Raw genomic sequence first — 25,990 nt, 5'->3', positions numbered from 1 at the left:
AGGCTGGTTAGATAAGTGATTCACGTCCTCGTCCTTTGCTGCGGTGAAAGTGTGACTATTTACACACAACTTATATCTCTCATAAAAAGCATTTATTTTGGTCAGTAACACAAAATGCATACCGGTCTTTCGCCTTGAAGCACAGCCGTCCGTCTGCATCAACTTTTCTTTTTCTGGACATTATGGGATAAACATTTGTATGTCTCAATTCCACCGGCGAAGTTACGCCTTACCTCCGGCAGGGTTTCCACATCAATGACTACACTGCCCTGTAGCGGCAGTAAGCCGTAACTTCGCGGGTAACACAATCGACAAGCATTGTGGGAAATGTAGTTTTTGGTCAAAGCACGCTTCTGACCTATTTATTATAGACACTAAGATTTTACAAGCTCTCGCGGGCCACATAAAAGGACGTGGCGGGCCACATTTGGCCCGCGGGCCTTGTGTTTGACACATGTGGCGTAGACTAACACATGCTTCCTCCGATACATGTGAAGCCAGCCACCGCTTCCTTTCGAGCTGCTGCTGATGCAGCATTGCCGAGCAGCCAGTGCGCTTGGAGGAAAGCACAGCGGCTCGGCTCCGGTACATCAGCTCACAGACGCCCTGTGCTGCAGACATTACCCTAGGAGTGATGTGGGGAGAGAGCGCCATCTACCCACCCAGAGGGAGCAGGACCAAAATTTGCTCCCTCTGATGCAGGCAGCTTGATGGCAAAGCTGCATGAGCTGGGGTTTTTCATTCATTTTAAAATGTCTAGTTGAGGTCTCTAGTATGAATGAATGCCTAGTATATATTTAAGGTCTCTGTAAAATGCAAAATAACCTTTACTTACTTACAGAAGATAGCTAACGCTAACTAGCTGGTGTAAACAGAGCTGTAAGCTCTTTAGCTGCTTGTGGGCAGTCCCAAGCCAAGGTGGGCGAGGCCCTGAACTCACTCGGTGCTTTTCCTGATCCACTCGTTTTTCTGAGTGTTTTTTTTTCTTCACTACTGCAGAAAATGGAGGCTGAGAAACAGTTTTATATGCAGCATACTATACTATAGAGACCTATACTATATTTACAATCTTTTAGCAGAAGATCTTTAAACATTTCAGTGACTTGTACAACAAAAACACATTTGTCAGTTCTATCATTAAGACTCCAAAAGCACAAACATAAAATATCTCACACTCAGACACTTAAGAAGTAATTGATATTTATCATTTTTATTCCAGCACAATTAAATTCTGTGTCGTAAAATGGCTGGGTAGCGAGGAAGAGAGGGGGAAACAGGAGTACAAAATGAAAACGAAAGACCATTCTAATGTAATTTGTTAAAATTCCTAACCCACCCCCTCCCTCCCTCCCCTTCCCCTGAAACAGTCCCCCTTGCTTCATCTCCTCCACTGGAAAGACAGTGACGGAACATGGGCTGGCCACTCCTGACTCTTCTTCTCTCGAATCGGAAGTTAGTTCCAGAGCGTTTCCCAGCCTGCCTCAAATGCTCTCTGCAATCTTCAGGCCTGTGAAGCTTTCCTGCGTCATTCACATTTCAGTCTTCAGCAAGCTGGGGGAGGAACAAACACAAAAACAAAACAAAAGCAAAACATACTCCCACAAAATGATTAGGAAATAACAATTACTGGACCAGGTCTGGATCTACTAACTGATCTACTGGTTTGTACAGCTGAGTTTATTGCTGGACTGTGCCCGAATTCCCTTTTAGTAGAGACAAAATAAAACAAGAGTTTTCCCCCCGAAAAACAGTCACAAGCACACAGGGGCTCGGAGCATTGCCTTTCATATTACAGTCCTATTTCTTGGGACAATGAAAGGAAAGGCGCACACACACTCATGAGTTTCAGGAAAAAGTCTCAGTTTTCCTCAGCAATGGAAGCAGGACTTATCCATTATGAGCAAAGTGGTTACATTTACTGTAAATAGGCAGCTGTCCTAACAGTTTTGCAATAATAAATCATAAAAAAAAAAAACTTTATTAAAAACACTTCAAATCAATAGTTCAGTCAGAATTAAAATGTACGGTTTCCTCCCATTAATGTGTCTGTGAAATTGTTTCACCTTTAGTTTTACACTGGAGTTTTAAGGTTAGCTACCACAGCTAACAAGTCATGGAAACTATACAGTAACACCCCAAAAATTAGCATCACGCAAGCTGTATACCTCTAACACAGGAGTGCAACAATACACTGCATAAGCCCTTTACCATACACCTCTCAATTCAGTGTGCATGAGTTTCAGATTGGAGCTAACAAAAACAAACTCACTGTAAAATACTGATTAAAATAATATAAATTAAACATGCATCATCCAGTCTATGACTCAGAGTCTGAGTAAACAGTTAAACAGTTAAACAGTGCCCCCTGCAGAACAGAAACACAAACAACTATTCTTCAGGCTTTCATGATGACTACTAAGTCTAAATTGCGTTTGTTTTTGTAATTACAGTACGTTTTTGATTATACTTTAATATTAAACCCCTTATGAAATTTCTACTCAAGACTGATTAATAGTTCTTGTAAAAAATATTTTTTCTTCACCTGTCAGAAACCACAGAAGTCTGTGAGAACAAACAACTCTTCAACAAACAAATCTTCTAACTGTACTTAAGATTATGAAAGTATGATATATTTTTATTATATTAATAATCTAATTATAAAACACTATCCACAGGATAGTATATTATTCAAACAGGATTCTATTCTCTGTACTTGTTTTTGAGGTAAAGATCAAGTGATAGTTTCAGAGGAGAGATGGTCTTGCCTTGACTATTATGTATATATATATATATATAAAATTGTATTTAATTTGCTCCAGTCTGATATCCATGTAAACCTATTAGAGAGGTTTCTATGGTTTTACATATCCAAATTAGCACAATGCTAACTGATGCACATAGGCCTGTAGCTTGTATTATTTGTTAGCCTCGTATCTCCAGTGTAAAACTAAAACTTCTTGGCTGATTAACCTTCCATTCAGAATGATGAAAAAAAATCATCTACATTTTATTTTTGTTGAACTACCGCTTTAACAGACTGCAGTAACAGAGCAGACATACAGGCTACAGCCATTGGTCAAGTTAAGCAAGCTTTGTGGACCGTTACAGCTTTGGTTCCTAAATTAGCTCAACAAAAAGAAAAGGATGGTTCAGCGCAGTAGTAATACACCCAGGTACGGAGAGAGAAACTTCTAGAAAACACCAGATGTATGTGAGGTGTACTGTTATCTTATTTTTTTTATATATCCTCATTCTTTAACATCCATGATATTTCAAAACTAAAAACAACTCAAAACATTAACAGACGGTGATGTTGCCGAAAAGTCACAAACATGGATTCTACCTTGGCGTTTATGTACAAGACTGAACGTAACGTAAAAGTTCACATAATCATAATTGAGGGGGGAAAAAATCAAATTAAAATCTTTATCAATAAACAGTGATTTTTGCCAACACTGATATAACATACAGCAATCAAACATTAATTAAAAAAGAAAAAAAAAAAGAAAAACAAGGATAAATTCAACTGTCGCACACTCACTTCGGCAGGTTATGCTGTTATAAATTTACAGTAATGACACCTGTAAGCCTAATTTTTTTTACAATTTTTTTTTCCTATTTTTCTTTGCAGAATGCTGCATTATTCAACATTACAGTTATTCAGTCAGAGTCTTTTCTTTTTTTCACCCCCTGGTAGGATCTGTTCCCCCATGAGCCCTCAGACACTAAGCATATGGCTTAATTATATCTGTAAAACACCAAAATATATTTAGACTAAGGTGAGGGAGGGCGTGTATTTTTACTCTGGAGCTTTTCTATTAGCAGTTCAGTGTGTTCTGAGATGTCTCTGCATGTTGTGTGTGTGTGTGTGTGTGTATGAATGTATGTGTTGCAGTAGAGGGTAATGAACAAGGTCCCTGTACTGAGTTAGCAGTTGGCCAACAGTTAATCAGCGAGGTCTGATCTCCGCGTCCTCCGTGTCCGATTGGAGGCAGCCAGTGTAAACGTAAACAACCAATTCAGTCGGCTCTCGCAATACTGTCTACGCACAGACACGGAAAAATTGAAGCGTACAGACAAAACACGAGACGAACAACACCAACGTGGAAAAAAGAATAAACAAAAAAAAAAGAGAAAGAAGCACGCGGCAGGGCTGTTTCCACAAATACAGGACAGGCGGCACGGATCTATAGTGCAATGAAAGTTCGGAGGACCATCCGCGGAGAGGAAGAAACGTACAGCGGCGCTCCCCTCGTCTGTTTCAGTGTATGGAGGACAAAGAAAATGAAGAAAAAAAATATATACCAAAACATCCTTTGGAAGCTCTTCTCACAACGTCCATGTAAAGAAGAGAAGAGCAGGTTAGTGTTACCCATGGCAGAAAAAAAAACATGAAAAAAGAAAGAGGGTAAAAATGTCAGAAACTCTATCTGGCTTATTCCTGAGCCTAATTTTTGATTGTAGTTAAAAATAAAATTAAAAAACAAAAAAAAGTGTGTCCGCATGTGCATGAGTAAACATTTAGACGTGCATAATATAGAATATATGTATGTATGTATGTATGTATGTGTGTGTGTGAGTGTAAACATGATGTAATATTTCCTACATATTTAAGCGGTGGACGTGAATGTCTGTGTGTGTCTCTAATCGGGTCGTAGGTTGGGAATTAGGATCATACAACAACGTTAGATGCTGTTCGCCGTTCTGTGCTGCCTCCTCACTCCGCAAAACGTCCATCCTGCCATCCATTGATTGAAGACGGTTTCCGGGGCTGTTTAACAGATCCAAGGTCAGCTCAAGGTCAGCAGCTATAGCCCCTTTCCTTTTATTCCTTCTTTATTCACCTCGTTGCTCCCTCTCTCCCTCCATCTCTTTTCCCTCCCTTGCTTGCTTGCTCTCTTCCTCACCACAGCAGGGAGAAGAACCAGCAGTAGACGTGCTGAAGGATTTTGTACCACATGTAGCCGGAGGCGAAGGCAAATGATTGGACAGCGCAAAGCCACACAGGGTCGAGGGTCATCTCTCGGGAAGCTGCCTCCTTCTGGCCTTTCGGTGGAGGGAATGCTCCTTCAAAACACAATCAGATCAGATGATGAGCATGTTATTATATCAACTAACCTATTGTTGTGGACACTCCTTGTAATTAATGCATTCAGCTACCTTTAGTACCCACTGCTGACACAGATGTGCACATAAACACAGCTTGTACATTCCCTGTAAAGAAGTATTGTCAATAGAATAGTACTCTCTGGAGCAGAAAATGCCAGGTGTGGGCTAAAGTATTATAAACCCCCCAGCATTGAGCGGTAAAGCAGTAAAACTGTGTAATCCAAAATTACTTTTGGAAGAAAGGAGGGGCAAATCCTCACAGCAATGCTACAAAATTTATTTATATGTTAAGAAAATGATATTTTACATATTTTCCTTAATCCTTAAAAATCCCCAGCTGAATCATAACCTTTGAAAATGATGCATTACGATGCACTGATATATTTTTTAAACATAAATAAAATTCATTAAAACAGTTTTCTATCCCCAAATTACTCACCAGTCTGGTAGAAATGAGCCAGAAGTTCCTCTTTCTCCACGAATCTCTGATAGAGCCAGTCTGTCAGAGCCTCTGTCTCCACTGGCACATCTTTTATGGCATGAATCCTGAAAAACAGACACGTCATAGATATTAGTGTTCTGATACTTTTAGGAACCACAGGTTATTTAGCAGAAATCCCACTAGTAAAGTAATTACACAGTCTCTAAAAATGAGGAGAAAATACACTATTTTGAACAGCTAAATAGTCTGTTCACCAAACACTTACTTTTACTAATACTGTTAGAATTAATTACATTAACCTGTGTTATTTTTTTTTATAACAGTAACTTTTGCATTGGTGACAATTTAAAGAGATTCACAGACAAGTGAATGTTAAAATCCAGTAATGATAATAAAAGAAAAAAAAAATACACTTGATAAATAGACATAAAGAGATTCTGATGAATAAATTTCTATGTATTAATAAGATGCGTCTTAAAAGTGTGTCCAAAGTTTTATATAGCAGCCAATGAGAACTGAACTCATTTATATACACCACCCTTAAAGACACAGTAACATTTTAAAAATAGTGATGTATTTATCAATTAAACCTGTTTTTTTTTTTTTAATTAACCCATAGAAGTGTTGTAAGTGGACATCTGAGAATGAATGGCATACAAGAACATTGTGAACATATGGGATATGAGCTCTTTACTGCGTTTGTTAACTGTAACTGATAACTGTGCTAACATACACAAAGCAGACAGACAGACAGACGCAGAAACACACAGTCATTGACCGCTCTGTTTGGAGGAGATAAAATCCAGCAGGGCAGTGAGTGATTAGCTGAAGCAGCGCTGGACCGTGCTCAGCCTGCAGCCTTTTTTAAAAGAGCGCTAAGCCTCAGTTTTTCTGCTGATTTCTTCTGCCCAGTTGAGCAGCTGCTGCGCGAACAGCTTGAGGAAATGCAGTCGCGGCACTACAGGAAGTGCTGAGGAGGAAACTCACACGGCGGCTGATGGGCCACTAACACCACGGCCGCCTCGGTCATCAGTACTCAGCAGCCCAGAGAACACCACCACACAACACATCCATCAGATCCAACAGATCTGATACAACCACACACAACCTGCACAGACTAAACAACTTACACAGAGACTCTCAGAGAAGCACCTTTTTACATGACCTATGACCTGATGTCTGAGACTGATTAAGAATTATTGCAATCAGGCAAGGTGAGTTCATTTAGCTCATATATCAATATAATGTAATATACAAATTTGATATAATTATGATACATACATAATTATTCTAAATATTAAAAACAAAGTCTGGATAAAGTTATTTGTAGAAAATTCCGCTGCATTCAAATCATTATTGTAAAATCACATAATTGAACAGTTACTCAGAGTGGGTTCACATTAGAGAAAACGTTTGTGTTGAAGGGGTTTAAATAAAGGCACACAAAGGTTTCACTTTAATTTTTCAATCATTTTACAATCCATGAACCTTGAGCTGAAGAGACACTGGGTAATGCAACAAGACAATGACCCAAAATACATAAGCAAATTAACTAAGGAATGGACAAAAATGATGTGGCATAAAAATGTAACAATAAACTACAAGCTGTATGAAAGTCTGTATGCATGTTAAGAATCTGGACTGTATGTTACACATACATCAATCACCCATAATATTAGCACCACCTGTCTCACACTGATATGCCCCTTTTTGTGCGATCAAAACACAATTGACTATTCAAGGTGGGGACTCCACAAGACCTCTCAAGGTGTTCTATCTAGCATCAAGATGCTAACAGCGGATCCTGTACTTCCTGTAGTTTGGGAAATCAGTCCTCCATCACATCAGTGAACACGTTTGTAGGTGCTGAACACTTCACACTTGAAAAAACACAGAAGACCTGCCTGAGTTTTGGAGATGCTGTGAACAGACATCTAGCCATCACAATCACAAAGAAAAAGTCTCTGATTTTTAAGTTTGTCAATATTTCCTGCTTTTAACACATCAAGTTACAAACTGACTTCACTTGCTGTCAAATATGTAGATCCCTCTCCTTAAGGGATACCACTGTAGTTAAAGATAATCAATGTTTTTTTTTTGGGTCTTATATTTTATTTCAATTTTTTTCCCATTTTCTCCCCAATTTACACAACCAATTACCTGACCCGCTCATTAGGAATTCCCCCCCCCCATCACTGCTGATGCCCGCCTCTTTTTCAGAGATCACTGGTCATTTCATGTTGCAGGTTGATGTGATGCTTTTATACCATGTACATCAAAATAAAGTAAATGTACATTTTTTTTTCTTGATTGTAATGATTTTGCCCTCTTGTACAGCTAACACTCTGCACCACTTTTAAATAAAAGAAAGTGATTGCATTTATTATTCTATAGAAAAAATAACAACTGGATTCATATGTATATATGTATGAATCACTGTATGCATATTATTCTAGAAATAAGTTATGAAACAAAGGAAGGGCCAGCATGAACTTAAAACATAAACATAAATCAGTAAGTCATTCCCTCTCTGTAATTTGAACAAGCAAAGACCTTAATCACGGTCCTGCGAGTGATTGAATGCTCTCTGTATGACGCTAATGAAATGAATGCATGCTCTAGCGTCTGTTTACTCAATGCAGACGAATATCGGCTGTTTCCTGTAAGTGTGTTTGAAAGCACTGTAACAAATCACTGCTGTTTCCCAGCCCGACAAAAATCGCTGGCCTTTCTGCGGCAAGTGATAGAAACATGGATTAACACAGACACATACTGCAATTAATACACGCTGTTCTACTTAAAAACAAGGCTTGTCATGAAGAAAATATTTGTATGTGTGTATACTACTGCTCTGTATATACTTCACTAGAGATCACAAACTCTGCTGCTGGAGAGCTATCGGCTTGAAGGTTACACCCCCATCCCAAATCTAACAAGCTCTCCTAGTAGCAGTTATTATTAGATGATCAATTAGATGATCAGGTGGGATTGATTAGTGATAAGTGCTAAAATCTGCTGCACGGTAGCTTTCCAGGAGCAGGGCGGGAGAGCCTTGCGCTACTAAAATGCTTAGGTAATACATGGAGAATTACCAATATTGTAAATATTATAGTAATACCTTTATAGACTGCTGGGGTGTATAAAAAAAACCCCACAATGTGCCTCATAGGAACCGTATTGTTCGCACTATACGGCACCTTATGTATGAATTTTACCAGTCAGGTTGTAAGGAGCAGTAAGGCCTCTCTGCAGAAGTACAGCGTTATATTTTAGTTCTATAGTTTAGTTTTCCAGCACCGAGATTCCAAAAAGGAACAGTACTAGCATTAGCCGCTAACCGCGCTAGCTCTTTTGCTACTCTTCTGCCAGGTGATTATTATCAACCTGTAGCCTGCTTCTAGCACTACTGGAGTAGCATTAGCACTACCCGCTAAGCACTAGTTAGCTCTTTTGCCATACAGAGGTGAGTACTATTGGCTTGTAGTCTCCCCATTTCCAATATTACAACAAGCTATGTGGACAAACCGCTAGCTTTTATCGGAACACTCAGGGTTGCTCATTGTAGCGCAGTCTGGCTAGCCTAAGTGGAAATCTGGAAATTTAGGCTTACTGAAGATAAAAGGAAGCACTTTAACCACCCAAACAAACAGTACTCATGAGAGAAATGTGTGTAGATTAACATCCAAAAGTCGTTTGACTTTAAAAATAATGCACTTTATAATCTTGTGCGCCTTGTGTGTGAAATAAGACCAGAAAATTGATAGTTCGCCTTATAATCCTGTGCGCCTGTTTTTTTGGAGCATCCAATATTATATTGTCATATATGACTTAAGGTCATATCATCCAGCACTACCCAGTAGCTGGGTTCAACTTGATCAAGCTAACATAATCTGCATGAAAAATGAATGGTTGTGTACACAAAACTGCTTCTGCTAAAGTAGTTTAATAAACTTGGTAACATAAATTGGTAACAAATCTGATGACTTAAGATGGCTAAATATTGTGCAAGATAGTGTTGATATACAAAAACCTGGAGAATTGTTAAAGTGTAAATAAGTAAAGATATTTAGTAAACAGAACTTACATATGTAATTTTGTGCACATTTTAGACAGAATTCCTATTAATGTACTGAATTTTACAGACAGGAATGTAGTTAAATATATTCATTTTTTTCTCCTAATAATCAAATGAGCTAAAATAGTCAGTGTCTTTTAGAAGCTCGTAGTTCTTTTAGAATAAAGTGTTTATAGAGAGCAGAAGCTTGTGACCTTTGCTCTGACAAACTGGCATAAACTTGTAAAGTTATTCAGAAACTGACAAAGAAAATATTAACATGTATATTAATAAGAATAATAGATTTTTCCCGAGACTACTGCCAGTAATGTTAAAATCTGGCCTAAAGCTTATTTTTGAATGTTGTCTGACTGCAGAGCTAAGCACACATCTGGAGACCACCGTTAGTCCTGATTTAAACCCACAGCCCACTGTAGCTGTGTGTATTCAGCACAGTGTCTTCCAGCAGATGTCCCCATTGAGTCGGCTCTGACACACAAACACACACACACACACACACACACACCCCCTGAAATCACCTTCAAACAAGCCTAGAGGTTACTCGCTCTCCTCTGAAGAACAAACCCAGCGCTCACACACGTCCACACACACCAACGCAATAATGACACAAGCTCCACTTAACAGGACACAGGCCAGCTCATCCACCGCAGCATCACAGAGACAGACTGCCATCATCCACACTGCAGTGGAAACACAGCGATTTAGGGGGCAATATGGCAAAGATCTTACGTCACAATATTTAAATCAGGGGTGTGGAAATACTTCCCTGCTCCTTATTATCCCCCAAAATACCCCTCCAACCCAAACAACAATAAATCAATAAATCAAATAAATTAAAACAAACAGATGTTTATAAGCTCTAAAAAATAGGAGGTCTATGTGGGCAACATTTTTTATATTTCACACTCACCCACTTTAACCATGTGTCACTCCTGTCTGCTCCAATCTGTAAAACCTTCGGACACCCCTGCCAACACACGGCTGCTACATTCAAGAGCCCTCAGATCAGCCAGCAGAAGTTTTCCAACTGTTCCTATAACGGCCCTAATCTTCACAACTCCCTTCCTGATGATCTGAGGGCTCTCTGCATTCTCTACACATTTTAGATTAGGGTTAAGACTGATCTGTTCTGTCTGGCTTTTAATTAATCAGATTTGTGATGTTTTACTGCTTAAATATTCACTATTTTACTTTTATTTCATTTTGATATAATCTGCATTTTCGTAATGTACACCTTGATCAAAATATAAAGAAAATATCAAATACTGAATCCTGTTCCGTGATTTGAATTGTGGATTTAGAACACTGTTCAAATGTTTACTATTTTATTCATTTTATTTGTATATTTAATTTGCTTTATTTCAGCTATATTTGAACTTAATTTATTCTCATATAATGAGAATATCAAACAGTAAACCCTGTATGCTGAATAGAATTGAACTGTAGACTAGGAGTATGCCATATCGTAACTTACACAATAATATCACTAACATTTTTCAATGATATTCTGGATAACTGACTTCTGTTACAAATCTGAAAAAATTCTCGTATTTTTTAATATCTCAGTTAGGGGTGTGCCATATCATACTGAATGCTGTAATATAATTTAATATTCATTTTGTTGCAGTAGTGTATTCTTGAATTTTTTTTCTTCTAATTGTGTTTTGTCATACTGCCAAGAGTATTGTTATTTTGAAAATATCATGAAATATCGCGATATTATTTTAGGGTCAAATTGCCTACCCCTACAGTAGACTTAGTGTATCATTTAATTGGTAACTATTTTACTTTTTGTGCAATTTTTATATTTAAATTTGCTCTATTTTAGTTCTGTTTGCACTTACATGCCATGAGATTTCTGGTATCCTGAATTCATTTTGTGGGTTGTGTGAAATATTTAAATGGTTGGTATTTTAGTTTCATGCCTTTTCAACATTTTAATTTGTTCTGTTTCAGCCCTATTTGCACTTTTGTAATTTCAAAATATGATAGCAATATCAAATTATGAACCCTGCATACTAAATTAAATCGAATCATGGACTGAGTGTATTGTTACACTCCTAATAACTTACTGATACATCAGTATACTGTACAGCCCTAGGCCAGCTAGCTGCACATGTCAAAGTTTAAGGCCTCCTAATGCCTCTCTAATTAAGTATTAATAGAATGCATATGAGCATAAACAGCCACATCCCTCCTGTTCCATGACATGAAGATGCCCAACATGCACTTGAGCAGTTAATGTGAAAGCTGAGGCAGATTCTGGCATCCACTGCAGTACTAATGGAATGCTTCTATAATGGGCTGCAGAAATATGGAAATTCAGGAAGAAGATGGAGAGTTAATGGATGGAGAGAGGTCCAGTGAACAACAGATAAGCAAGATGGAAATTAACATCAATGGGAGAAGACCAGACACAAGGACAACCGAAACTCATCTTCAGCTTAAAGTAGGGCTGGACAAAAACACTGTAACTTACACATGTAACAGCCACCCTCAACCTATAATGGACTTGTAACCTTTTCTTACTACATCTCCTCTGATGTTAGGCACTAATCATATATATTTATTTGAACGATTATCAGTAACTCAAGGCCCAAAAACTCCTTGAACATCTCCTGCACAATTTTCCACACCTGTCTGGACTCATTTAGGTGGAGAAGGCAATATAACAGGTTTGTTTTCACGCTGAGAATTTCTTATGAACTGTGTATCAATTGCACTGTTCATCCTTTTTTATGTGCTAAATGGTAAATAACAGGTTTAATACTAACAGATGATTCACACATTACTTCCTCAATAAATGGATGGCCATTGCAGACAGGCTCATACCTTTATTATCATTATGATCCTCTGGTAGATAATTAACAGTTGGTTATTGGTGTTTATTATATGTGGCATGTTCTCATGCAATAACCTCCAAACAATAAGCTATTTGTAATATTTATGACAAGATTTTTTGTGGCAATCAAAGTGCAAGAGCTCATGACTGTTTCCTGTCTTTTCTCACTATTATAAACGTAAGGCAGTGAGTTAAGTTAATAAGTTATTGAATTTGGTTTGTTTTGCACAATGAAAAGACGAAGTGGGTCACAACAAGTGTGTCACATGTGAGAACATTCTCTCTGTTTATTGGTCAAAGCTGTTTGGGGTGGGAGCAAGAAAGTATATACAGAAAGAAGGTCCTGTGTTCTGGACTAGTGTATATTTCTGAAGTTTAGCATGGAGCAACAGCAGAGATGGCATTTGCTGTACTTATTTTCTGGGTAATAAATCAGGTTAAACTGCACCTGATGAGTTGTTTAGCTCACACTTGTGGAGTATAGTTGAGAGTTGGGATAAATCACAGCAAGACCGAATCACGATTTCAGCACAAACAAACCACTCTAGATTTTGCTTGAGACCGGACCAAGACCACCTCTTTTGGCAGGTCTCAGACTGATTGATTTTGTTCGCACCAGAGTGTGAGATGACTATTCGCACCTGAATACAGGAAAAAGCGAGCAAGGAGAGGAGTGAGCAACAGCAGCACAGCCCATGGGCTGAACCAAAACAACAGAACCAAATTAAACCCAAAAACACGAATTAGACTAAATGTAAATAATTCAAATGGAACTAAAGAGAAACTACAGCTCTGGAAAAAAAAAAAAGTTTCTAAATCAGTTTCTCTGATTTTACTATGTATACATATATGTTTGAGTAAAATGAACATTGTGGATTTATTCTATAAACTACGGACAAAATTTCACCCAAATTCCAAATTAAAATATTGTCATTTGGAGCATTTATTTGCAGAAAATGAGAAAAAAGATGCAGAGCTTTCAGATCTCAAATAATGCAAAGAAAACAAGTTCATATTCATAAAGTTTTAAGAGTTCAGAAATCAATATTTGCTGGATTAACCCTGTTTTTAATCACAGTTTCTATGCATCTTGGCATGTTCCTCCACAAGTCTTACACACTGCTTTTGGACAATGTTATGCCACTCCTGCTGCAAAAATTCAAGCAGTTCAGCTTGGTTTGATGGCTTGTGATCATCCATCTTCCTCTTGATTATATTCCAGAAAATGTTTAATTTGGTAAAATCAAAGAATCTCTTCATTTTTAAGCTGTCTTTTTTTTTTTGCCAAGCTGTATATTCTTGCGTTTGCAAACAAATGTTTTGACTGATTTTGACAATTACAATATAGAAGCTTCATGGATTTTGACAAAGTTCATTTGAAATCTGTAAATAACAAATTTTACAGAATAGTTAATAGAGAATGTGTCCAAAAGTTTGTGGCTGCCTTCTTCTAAAGGCAAAAATTTTAACAAGGAATGTATTCCACTGTGCTACAGAATCAGCCTCTACTCTGCTGAGAAGACTTTACTATAGATGACTATACATGATTGCATTCCGTCCCAGTTAGTACTGTTATTCATTTTACGTTATTATTTGTTCCACTCCATTGCTCCAGAAAACAGTGTCACTGCTCCACAGCCCAATGATTGGATGGGGGGGCTCTTATGTTTGGAGGCAGTCCATAATGGACTTTGTTCTGAACTAGCTAGAAAAGATGGGTAAAACAAATGCAAAAAAATACAATGAAATGTCTCCTTCATTCATCCTTCAGTGACGTGACTAAACAAGAAGCTGTGATAACACATTTTTACCTGCGTGAGCTCTTTATACATCTACTGATCTACTCTCCAAGCTTAAATATTGATGCAGGAGCACAGCGATCCTTCCTTAAACTCTGGAGTAGAGCTGAGCTTCATTAGCCTGAGCTGGGTTTGAGAAGCGAAGGCTAATGGTGACTGATGAGACACAAGTGGAGGTTAAAAGGTTCAACTGAAAGCAAATAAAGCTGCTCTTACATTCACATCAGCTTCACCACAGAGGCTAACAAAAGAGCTGACACGAGTGGATAGCATGTTTTTTCAGAGACAGGCCCAGTGATGCTCAGTGTGTCGTGAATGTGAAATAGAACAGGTTTAAAATGAAGTTCAGGAAAAACGAGCATGTTTTCTCTTCTTTTCCCAAATGTAATTAATCAGCCAAGATGTGTCTGATGCCTGAAGTCTGCTTCTCTAAATTCACTCAGAAGATAAGAAGCAATGGAAGCTTATATCTCACAAATTAGCATAGTGCCAACTGCATATCTAAATCATCACAAACTCTCCTGCTTATGTGGTTCCTGATACTTTGGCTGTGTCTTACTGCCATGCTGTCTCTTTAGTTTCGTCAAACAGCTGCTAATGCAGCGTCCCCTGAGTTCAATATGCTTGCAGGAGAAAATGCTAATTGCTAATTGTTACATCAGCTAACAGAGGGATCACACTGACTTGCGTCATTCTAAGTGATGGGGAGAGGAAGGGCCATCCTTTCCACTCAGAAAGCGAGAAAGGCAAACTGTGAAGTTGTGCTCTCTTTGACTCCTGATTACGGATGGCTAGGGCAGCACTGTGTTTTTTTATTGTAATTGCTTAATTATTTACACACAGGATTATAGGAAATATACAATATTTGGCATCTTACATGACTTGATGCTGTCCTGCCTCAGAATACAGTATGGGTTGACCGCATTCAAGCAGACTTGAATAGCTTCATATACACAATATGCTGCATAGACAGTCTTTTCCAACAGTATTGCCAGAATATTTTTTTATTTTATTCATTATTTTTTACCCTTGTACAATTAAAACAAGCAGAAAGAGATTCAATAGAAAAACAGCCTTTAAACTTTCACATTCATATTCCACATTTCATATAATGGATGATTTGGATAACAACCATTTTAAACATGTACAAACTTCTTACTGGTGAAACTGCAAATGAAGCAAAAGAATCTTTGTGTGCGTGTGCGTCACACACACACAAAAACAGGACACACACACACTGCCTACACTGTCTTTTCAACACTATCATCCATAACTTTACTCATGTGCTCCTAATTTACTGGATTTCTCCTGATTTACTGAGCTTGAATGGATTTGTGTAATGAAACAAATGCAAACAGCGTGAACTGGTGCGATTCTGTTCTGCCTCGTCTTTTACCCAACTCTGCGTGTCTGTTCTTCCAGCACTTTATTCATGCTTTTATTCTTTATTCACTCTTTCGCTTTCCTGAGCTCAGTTGCCATCTGCTCTGCCATATTTGCACTTTCCCTCCAGAATGGAAACTAGTTCTGAGCTCAGACAATTCCCTCCTGTCTTTTCATTTCTCACCTTTATTTTAGCATCTCAATGTTTCAGTGCAGAGATAAACACAAAAATCTCTCACACAGACAGACACACAGACAGACACACAGACAGACACACAGACAGACACACAGACAGACACACAGACAGACACACAGACAGACACACAGACAGACACACACACAGAAGTAGGTGCACAAATGTAAATAACAGCTGGTTGACAACAGTCTTGCAATGTATGACCCTATTAGCATTACAAAAATACAAATATTTAATCAATCACCAAAAAACTAAAGAAATAAAGCACAACACAGCCAATTACACTATCTTTATCCAGCATGGCTAAAACTCCTATTACTCCTATTTGCACTAATATTAACATCACTATTTTAATAATCCACCAGCTAGCTTTGTTGGTCATGTTACTGTACTATGCGAATCAACAAGACTGACAAACAAAATACTTACTTTTGCAAATATCTTACATAATATGTGGCATATGAAATCACATTGTTAAAGGTCTATATATATATATAGGAAGGTGTTTTTTTCTTACTTTGCAAAACTGAAAAAAATATAAATAAACTGTTGGCAAACAACCCCGTAGCTGTACCACTGCAGTCCACTGGGAGGCCCAGATGCAAAAAAAACACTGGTATACACCTTTTAATAAAGGTTGGTAGTGGTAATGTGTATGCTCCAAACCAAAGTCTCTCTAAATAGAATTCTATCTATATAGTATCAGAAAAATGTACTGCCAATAGATTTGGACTCTCTGGAGCACAAGCCTGTGAACATTTTGGCATCACGTCTAATGCCAGGTGTGGGTTACAAGTATATAACCCAATAAATTTGGAATGAGCTGGAGAGTTGGGGATGAGGTAGGGTTGTGATCATCCTATATTCCAACCTCACTAACCCTTAGGTCTGTCAAGATTATTTGTTTACACTGGTAGTCTAAACAGTTTACTGTCTGTAAAGAATCATTGTTCATAAAAGTTTTAAGATTTCAGTCTATAGTAGGGCTCTATAAATGTGACCGCAATTTGCAATTTAAGTTGTTTAGCTGTTTGTTATTACAATAAAAACACTATGTTACAGTCCTAAAGTAAAGCTTATTTTACATGCATTCAGGTCTGTAACCAGTCTCCACTCTGAAATAACTGTTAACAACATCACAACTACTGAACTATGCAGAAATCTGGAAAGAAATCACAGGAAATCCTCTTATCCCGCACAGAGAGAACAATAAATAAGGAAGAAGTTTTACACCTTGGGTTGCTGCCAGTCATTGAATCATTCATTCAGCAGTGTTACTCTGCACTGCGCTGATGCAGGACTGGCCCATGGCCATAGTGACACACACAGTGCCACAATAACCCATTTGGCAGCAGGCTGGACATCCAACCTGAAACCCAAACACAGAGTCAGTCAGCTCAGTGCTCGCTTTAGTCCAGCAAACACCGAGTGTAAACCAACACAGTGGAAAACAGCACTCGGTGCAGAGAGGAAACTACACACCAGCCAGCTCCAGTTTCTAAACAGCAGCTTTTAGATAATCACATTATATTCTTCAAGTTACACACGATACACTTCTCCAACACAGAGCGGCCTTACCAGACTGACACTCCACTCACATTTCATACAACACCTCCTTAGTAAACAAACACAACATTAATATAAAGTGCCTAAACAAACACACCAGCAGCTAACACAGAGCTGCACCGTCAGACCCCTTATAATTTATATAGTAAGTGTGAAGGTGTAGGAAAGCTAAGTACACTGTTAAGAGTATATGTTCGTTGAGGAATTTTTAGACCTGTGAAGGAAACACGAGCCAAAAGATTATGACCACTCAAGAGACGAGTAACAGTGAATAACAACAGCAGCTCATTATACGGTTTGAGATATATGTTAGTTAATAACTAAACAGTAGGGCTACAACGATTAGCGACATGTTGACAGCATGTCATATTTGATATGGCCTGATGTTTCTGCTAATATCTTTGCAATAATACAGTGCAGAGAATTCATCTTCTGCCTCTCGACTTGTCTAACTGGTGGAATTGTGTCCTCAACATCTGCCTCTCATCTGTAATTGGTGGGTCTGTGCTTACACCTGTTTTTAATAAAACTGACATAGACTTTATAAGTGTGATGACTTTCTATAAAACTTGCTTCTTCAGCGAGGTAAAGAGGCCCAAAGGAAATTTCAACCCTTATTCATAGCCTTGTAACTTCAAATGTGAGTAGCATATGATTTTGCAATAATTCTGTGTTGTATTATTGAAAATATATTAATAAAAATATTAAAACATAAGCCAGATGTTGGATCCCAGAGTTAACTTGCAGCACTACACAAAGTACTGTGGACACTCGCACAGTTTACACTTAACTTGTTGTGTCTTCAAAAGTGCCTAAACACAACAGATTACACATTTCCTTCCCAAAATCAACACTTTCCACATTTATAGGACAATGTTCTGGACATTTGAAGGACATTGAAGGACATAAATCCCATGTTTAGCTGTTTCTATAGATTTGAAGTGAAGACAGAAAAAAGCCTGAAACAGGAGCCGTACCTACAGCAAGCAGAGATGGAGGGCATGGCAAAATAATGGTTGAATAATTAACGAATTGGAAAAATAATCGACAGATTGGTCAAATACCAAAAGTTATTTCGCTTTATGTGTAAGAAAGGCAGTAAACAAGGCAGTGTAAAGCCCTCAGCCACTTTGACGAGGGCCAAAAATGTTACAGTCAGAGAAAGGATGTCAGAAAGGGCATTGATTGTGGAGACGGGGCTCCGAGGGGGTCCAGGGATGAACAGAAGTGGCAGAATGATTCATTGAGCTGTGTAAAAATGGCATCCATCCCATCTTTGGTTCCTTCTTCAGACCAATAAAATAGCTACCTACTGTGGAACAAGCCCTAAAAAAGTATAAAGATGGTCAACAGAATAATGTTCCACCCCACAGAGATTAGCACCCCTGCTGCATACTGTACAAGTGTACGTAGCCACAGTTCATTCAAAGTGCACAAGCTGCAGGCTAAGCACCCCCCACTATGATCAGAAGATCGCTGGTTCAAATCCTGTTCATGTAGCTTCCCAGCTTCCCATCGGCTACCGGAGCCCTGAGAGAGCACAATTGGCCTTGCTCTCTCTGTGTGGGTAGATAACGCTCTATACTCTCATCATCCTGATCAACATCACCAAGGGGTGATGTTGATCAGCACAAAGCAGTCATTGCGCTTTCCTCCAAGGACGCTGTGATGCGACTCAGCAATGCTGCATCAGCAGAACTTTCAAAAGAGGTGGTGGGTAATTTCACATGTGTCTGAGGGGGTTGACTGGGTTGGGTAACTGGTTGTGTAAATTGGGGAGAAAATGTGATTTAAAAAAAAAAAAAAGTGCCCAAGCTGACCCTCTGCCCTATGTCATAATTACCCACAATACATACAACAAATCACATGGCATTTTTGGATCTGGAAAAGATATGAATTAAAAATAGCCTGTAAGATAATGCTGTTGGATATTTTGATATTGACGTGAAATGAGATTAATAAAGATTTTTCAGCACTTGGCTTGGCTACACTCATTTTCCCAGATGTACTGTGGACATCTGCCTCACTCTGCCTCCAGCCTCATTATGTCACAATCACAGTCTGCAGCGTGAAGAGCTCCTACTGTCGCTGCACATGGGTAATGCAGATTGAGTCTGCTGTTGTTAATGCTGTTATCTAAGATCTTTTTATCGAGAAAATGCATATCACTTTAATGATAAAAATATGATTTCTCTCACAGCACTAACCGAAATGCATGAATTCATGTCCTGTTAAGACATAAAAACAAACCTGTGTGTGTTTGTGCGTTTGTATGTGTTTCCCCACTACTGTCACTGTGGCAACTAATGAGGCATCAAGCTCCTCACAGTGTGTGTATGTCTGCTGCTTAGTTTAATCATGGCCAAACATCACAGGACAAACATACACTTCTTCACAAATAACAACCGGTTACACCCTCACACACTCATCACACTGGTTTCTAACAGCACACAACTTCACTTCAGCTATTCCTTTTCTTAAAAACTGTGCTCTCTGTAATGCAAACACAATAAAGTGGTAAAAACTCAAACAAACAGACTAAAGTTTTGCTGTGATAAATAAGGTTTTCAGATAAATTTGTATGAATTTATTGAATTTGGCGAAAAAAAAACAAAAAAAAAACACCATCCTTACCGATTCTAACTACTGAATCAGCACTGTATTCCTCCATACTGGAAGGTGTAGCAATACAGCCTAATCACAATACTAGCATTTAGTGCATAGAGCATGTCCCTATACTGCAGATAAAGCCAGAGGACGTTCTGTTTCTGAAGTGTGCTTCAGAGGACAGAGCCAAACAGGACAGCCTTTTTTTCCTCCATTCTGCTCCTCTTCTTGCTAAATCCTCACAGGAGGGGCAGGTACAACCAGGGCAAACCAACCATCAAGCAACGAAATACATTAATCCACGAAAAAGGGACTTTACGGGGCTTCTCTGGGGGAAAAACAGTGATCGAAATCCTCCCCAAATGTTTTACCTTCATTCATACTTTCTCTGAAACTATTTGGTTGTGGGTGTTAAACTAAAAATAAAACTGTTGGCATATCAAACAATAGGAAAAGAGGATAGGTGGGCACAGGCTGTTGATAGATCAAAATTCAATATGGAAGCTAGTAATGTGTTTTCTTTCCTGGTTCTGTATGACATCTGATTGGAGTGATATTAAAAAATCTCTTAGTCATGTGGCAGTTTGGCACAGCACGTCTTTTAAAGGTGGACTATTACTTTTTGGACCTGGACTACCCACTTCTGTAGGTAACAATAGTTTGCATAGCATCTCCGGTGGATTTTACATTTTACCGAGATTCTAAGACTAGGTCAGTGGCTGACCTGCAATAAGCAGGGATTTACACATGTTTTACAGTAACATATGACATTGCAAAGACTGTTATTATTGTAAAAATGTCTTTATTTTAAAAACGTTTGTAACTGTTGTCCACCTCACTGCCTTGTAGTGCTGATAGCCCATCAGAGGCGATATGTTTGCATGGATAAATATTTATTAGCAACAGCTGAAATAGTATCGTTTCTCCTCCCCTCCACTCCTTTTTTTTTTTTTTTTTTTTTTTACAAAAAACAGCTCACAAGGCATTTATTCATACTAAAGACCACAATTTTAAAATTAATGAGAAAAACGGCAGAATTAAACTTTTAAATGGTCCAAATATTTAGAGAGTTTTTTTAAGAATAGAATTCTCAGGTGAAAAGAGTGACGAAAGCCGACGTAAAATGAAGCCACCGAGGGCAAACTCCAGCAGCAACTGGGCGACAGCTCGAGAGATAAGAATCCACGGCAACAGAAGTCACCTGAGAAGTGCTGAGTGGAGCTGTGGAGGAGTGCGAGAAGCGTTTATAGCGGGGAGGATCCAATGACCGTGTGATTACTGCAGTAGATTAGAGTGGGTTTATCAGAGGCGGGTAAATAAGTTTATAGCCTGCGTGGGCTCGTTCGCTTTACTGCCTTCAAAATAAACCTCTCCCTCTGTGTTACTCTATACAGCTCCCCACAGCTTCCACCGACAGCCAGGAGTGACATCATCCTTACACCACCTAATTTTACTCCAGACAGAACAGAGGTCATTTAGACACCAGGTAAAGCACACCTTTCAGTTTTATACTGTGATTCCAGTAAAGATTAAGGAGATCACATATGCTGTCAGATGATACAGACTACCCATGAATTTACTGGCTTTACTAGATTGTTTATATAACTTTTTAAAAAAAAAATTCCATGATTTTCTCATGACTTTTCCACGCCTTTGCCTCCAGACAAATTTTCATGACCATACAATTTTTAAAAACAAAAATTAACTAAAACTATAATTGATATTAGTATGTTTATAGTATGTCTAAAATGAATCAGATAAAATGTTGACGCACAATCTATAATAATAAAATGTGTGTCAGATTCTGAGAGCTGAGAGATTTTGAGAGATTGTGTAGACATAAATTACTGTATGAACTCTGAGCTGACATATTTGACATATAAAATAGATTTTCTCCATTGAACCACAAAGATTTGTAGACCAAATTTCTATGACTTTTCCAATTTTTTCTGGGTATGTTTATTTTTCCAAAACTTATCCATGCCTGATAATTGCTATTTTCAAATTCCATTACTTTTTCCAGTTTTTTTTAATGATTGTTTGAACCCTGGATTGTTTTTATGAACCCAGTTCTCCCTGTTTAACAGATGTTTCAAAATATGGATCAAATCCTTATAATGGGGAAGGACGTATACAGTATATCATGTCCCATGACTTTTGCCATATCCCATGAAAGCTAAAGAACCCTGCACTGACCTGCAGGATGTGTGTGTGTGCGGGACAATTCTAGCCAGATGCCACCAGTCACGACCATTACCATCCACTTAAAAGTGTTTTTAAAAGAGCTTATAACTATTTTCTATACAGCTATAATTAGGGCCTCTGGAATATAAAACCACAGACCCATACACACTTTGATATGAGTCAAAATAAGCTTCAGTGAAATATACAACATTATTGCACTCATTACTCCTCTAAAGTTAGGAAGTGTATTTCTTGCTTTGAGACAACTCTCAAAAATGTTCCACTTACATGCATTTCTGGACAAGCTGAGAGATACAGGAAGATAACCTGATTTCTGGATTTCATACAAAGAGGTGCGCAGTCTGCACTCTTCCTCAGAGTTACATAGTGTTCCAAAGAAGCAATGATAGAAAAGTAATTCTCCCTGTTATAGCACCATATTCATATTATGCATCCTATTAGATATTACAGAATCAATCCATTTGATTTGAGGAGAGTGTGTGATGATTTAGACCTGTAGAAAATGTAAATAATTGTTGCAATATGAGCATCCATCACTTTTACTATTCTTTGACAATATAATGTCCCAGAAATTACGGCGATAAACACTATTATTGTAATTTTAGGAACATTTCATGGCATCAATATAATCACAGAATGCAGCAGCATAATAATGCATTGACATTATATTTTTACAGGAAACTGTTATTATTAATATGTAAGTATTTGAATTGAAATTTTTAAATTCCCTAAATTAAAAACATAAACTTGCAAACAAATTCAACAAGTCAGCTTATTCACGTTAATAGACCATTCTTGCCAAATAAACAAAATGGGCAATATGTGTAATTTTAGATCAGCAAAATTATTGAGGACATGAGTATATATTGTACAATAAGTTAAATTTAACAACTTAATTACTATGACATGCCCTGTTTCTCTGCTCCAGAGCAAAACTAAAAGGCAAACTCCACCCACCAAACACCATGTTTTTGCTCATATGCTACAATTGAGAACTTTAACTTGAACTACAATTAACTGCCTACTCAGCGACTTTCTTAGCACCATCCACAGATCTTTTCCGGTGATGCAGAAGAGGCTCCTGCACTGGAGTAAGGAGAGACCTATAAACCGGAAACTGGTTTAAATCTGAAACAGATTATTTCCAATCCAAAGTTTGAAACGTGACAAAATATAAATATATAATATGCAGTTCAAATGACACATTAAAACACTTTTTAAGTATATTTGGCTAAAGTACACAAATCGTACATTTCTGAAGGACAAAGCCTTTCAAAACTTAAAAGGAAACTCTTTTTTTGACATGTTACCAGGCCAAAAAAAAAAAAAAAAAACTCCATTCTCTCAGTTTAAACCCCAGATATGATGCTGCAAAGACCCTAGTCTGGCCGTTGTAGCTCCTCTAAGAAAAGCACAGGTGTACAGAGCTGATGAGCAGGCAGCTACACATCCTCACTAAATCACAGCCTCTCCTCAGGCTGCATCAGCAAGAAGCAGCAGAGCCCAGAGGAGAAAAACACAAGACACAGCTCCTGTGAAGAAAGCGAGAGAGAGGTCAGTGACCCCATTCAATCTCGCACACAGATTATCCAGCAGGAGCGAGAACGGAGAAATAAGACTCCAAAGAAACAGATTAAGGAGGCAGGAAAAAGAATGACATATCTTGACCACATTGTACTCCACATATCCCTGAGTTACAGTAATGAACACCTAATCCCTGCAGCCCACTTACATAACATTAATGTAAACGTTTAACAGGCTGGAGCATGATAACTTGCTCAGTCAGTGGCCCAGTGCTGTATTGCCCTGAGCTACAGAAAAGTGGTGCTAAAAAAAAAGTACAGGAGCTCAATCTGTAGGACTGGAAATACATGACTGGGGACTTTGCCAGTATAACCTCTGAGTTGGAAGATAAATGCAGCTCAAGCAGATGTTTGGTGAAAACATCTAATATTCACAGTTTTCCTGCTTTGATCCGGACGTTCAGAAAAGATGCTATACTAGTTCAAGTGCATGCTATTTTATTTCTGCTTTAATATTACTCTGCTTTAATAAAAGCTAATTGGCAAGAAACCAAAAACGAACATCTAGAACCTAAAGAGGTGACCACAATCATTATTTGCTCAATACAGAAAGCTAAAATAAATTACTTGTTTTAAAACTATAAACAAATTTACACCCAAGTTATTAAGAAAGGTACAGGCAGGATAAAGAACTGAGGGCACCTTTAACACCTTCTCAAGTCCTTAAGGATTCTCCTTACAAAGTAATAGTGGTCAATTTCACACTTGAGATTCAGAGAAAGCCTATGAGAGGAAGAGAGTGTGCATTAGTGAAAGAAACAAGAGTAGACAAAGGACAGTAAATATTGTCAGGAGACCCATCAAAGAGACCCACCACTTGGGAAGCTCCTGAGGATGAATCTATTAGGCGATCCACCATTAATATATCTTTGATATGGTGAGACCCATCAAGGGGAGACCCGTCAATGGTCAATCTCCTGAGGGTGAATCCATCATAGTGAGAACCACCAGCAGGAGATCCACCTCCACAAGATCCACCATTAAGATATCTTTGATTATAGTAATACCATAACTCAAAAATAAAGTCGTTATGCAGTGCAGCCATGCGCTTTAATCAGTGACACTTACTTCCACATCAAACACCATAAACGTCACACCAAAATAGAGGCACCAGCTGCAATTTCTATCACTGTGGGAAACGTTGTTCTCTAACTAATATCTAAAGAAAACTTCACAGTTAACACTGTTGCAGTAGCCACCCAAACAAAAAATGCAAAAGCACAATCTCCCCTGGGGTAAGAAGGAAATTCAGTATGTAAAAAAGAGAATATGTATTTTGAATGTATGACTCAAAAAAAAGGTTTTCTGTAAAAAAAATTATTTGAAAAACAGCTAATCCTGACTTACTTTGTCAGTCAAGAGACAAACTCTAAAAAAAAGATTTAATCAATTTTACCTGAATTAGGAGGCACAGGGTATTTTGCAATCAACTCTAAGCACCTCTTTTAAACTCGAGCCTCCGCCTATTCATTTGAGTTTCTTTTGATTTTTCAAAGTTTTTGTTTAAGGATCTCTATTGTGTAAATAAGCTGATCATCAGTCTGGTAAAGAACTAAGCATTGCGGTTGGTAAATATGAGTAACAGTGGATATTTTACTCCACAGCAGGTAAAGTAAAATAATAAAAATAAAGCTGTCCAAATACAAGCACAAACAATGTAAATAAAAATCCTCAGATTGAAGAGTTTTAAGAACTGGAGTTTCCAGAACTGACGTGTTGCACTCTTCTCTTTCTGGATCAAAACATTAAAGCGCTAAACTGAGAGGAGTGAGCTACAGTAAAACAGTTGAACCAACTAAACAAAATGAAAGAATAAAACTATTGAAAACCCAGAGAAATTCTTAGTAGCAGCTCATTTTAAGCTGTAGCATGATATGAAAATTTTAACATTAGAAACAAATCAGAAATATGGATATAAGTAATTAAATGGAGTTGGTTAATCTTTACCCCTGGTCATAGAGCGCACAGCACAAACCTGCCCTCCAAGTGGCTCAAACTGCTATGTCTTGGAAATGTAGAAACGCAGAGTAGCACCTTCTTTTTAAAGAAAGAATAAGACTGAAAAAAAATAAAAGGCTAAAAATCACAACGTTTAAACCAAGGTCATAAACAATCCAATTGCTGTTTTTTTTTATATTGTTCATGTAGCCTTTAATTGCATTAAATACTGCTACTACTATGTC

General features: G+C 38.0%; 1 protein-coding gene across 3 annotated transcripts in view; it reads right to left on the bottom strand.

The window, feature by feature from the left end:
• Positions 1 to 1,191: 1,191 nt before the first annotated feature.
• The window catches only part of lpgat1 (lysophosphatidylglycerol acyltransferase 1), a 63,828-nt gene continuing 39,029 nt past the window's right edge, over positions 1,192 to 25,990 (bottom strand). For all 3 annotated transcript variants that reach the window (XM_049485056.1, XM_049485057.1, XM_049485060.1), the window contains exons 7-8: positions 5,549 to 5,655; positions 1,192 to 5,067 (exon numbers count right to left, since the gene is read on the bottom strand). In XM_049485056.1, the coding sequence (XP_049341013.1) occupies positions 4,904 to 5,067; positions 5,549 to 5,655 (271 nt within the window). In that variant the 3' untranslated portion in view covers positions 1,192 to 4,903. The remainder of the gene's footprint in view (positions 5,068 to 5,548; positions 5,656 to 25,990) is intronic.

This window comes from Astyanax mexicanus, chromosome 1, assembly GCF_023375975.1.
Source record: "Astyanax mexicanus isolate ESR-SI-001 chromosome 1, AstMex3_surface, whole genome shotgun sequence".
Taxonomy (NCBI): Eukaryota; Metazoa; Chordata; class Actinopteri; order Characiformes; family Acestrorhamphidae; genus Astyanax; species Astyanax mexicanus.
This window is presented reverse-complemented; position numbering and strand designations above follow the sequence as displayed.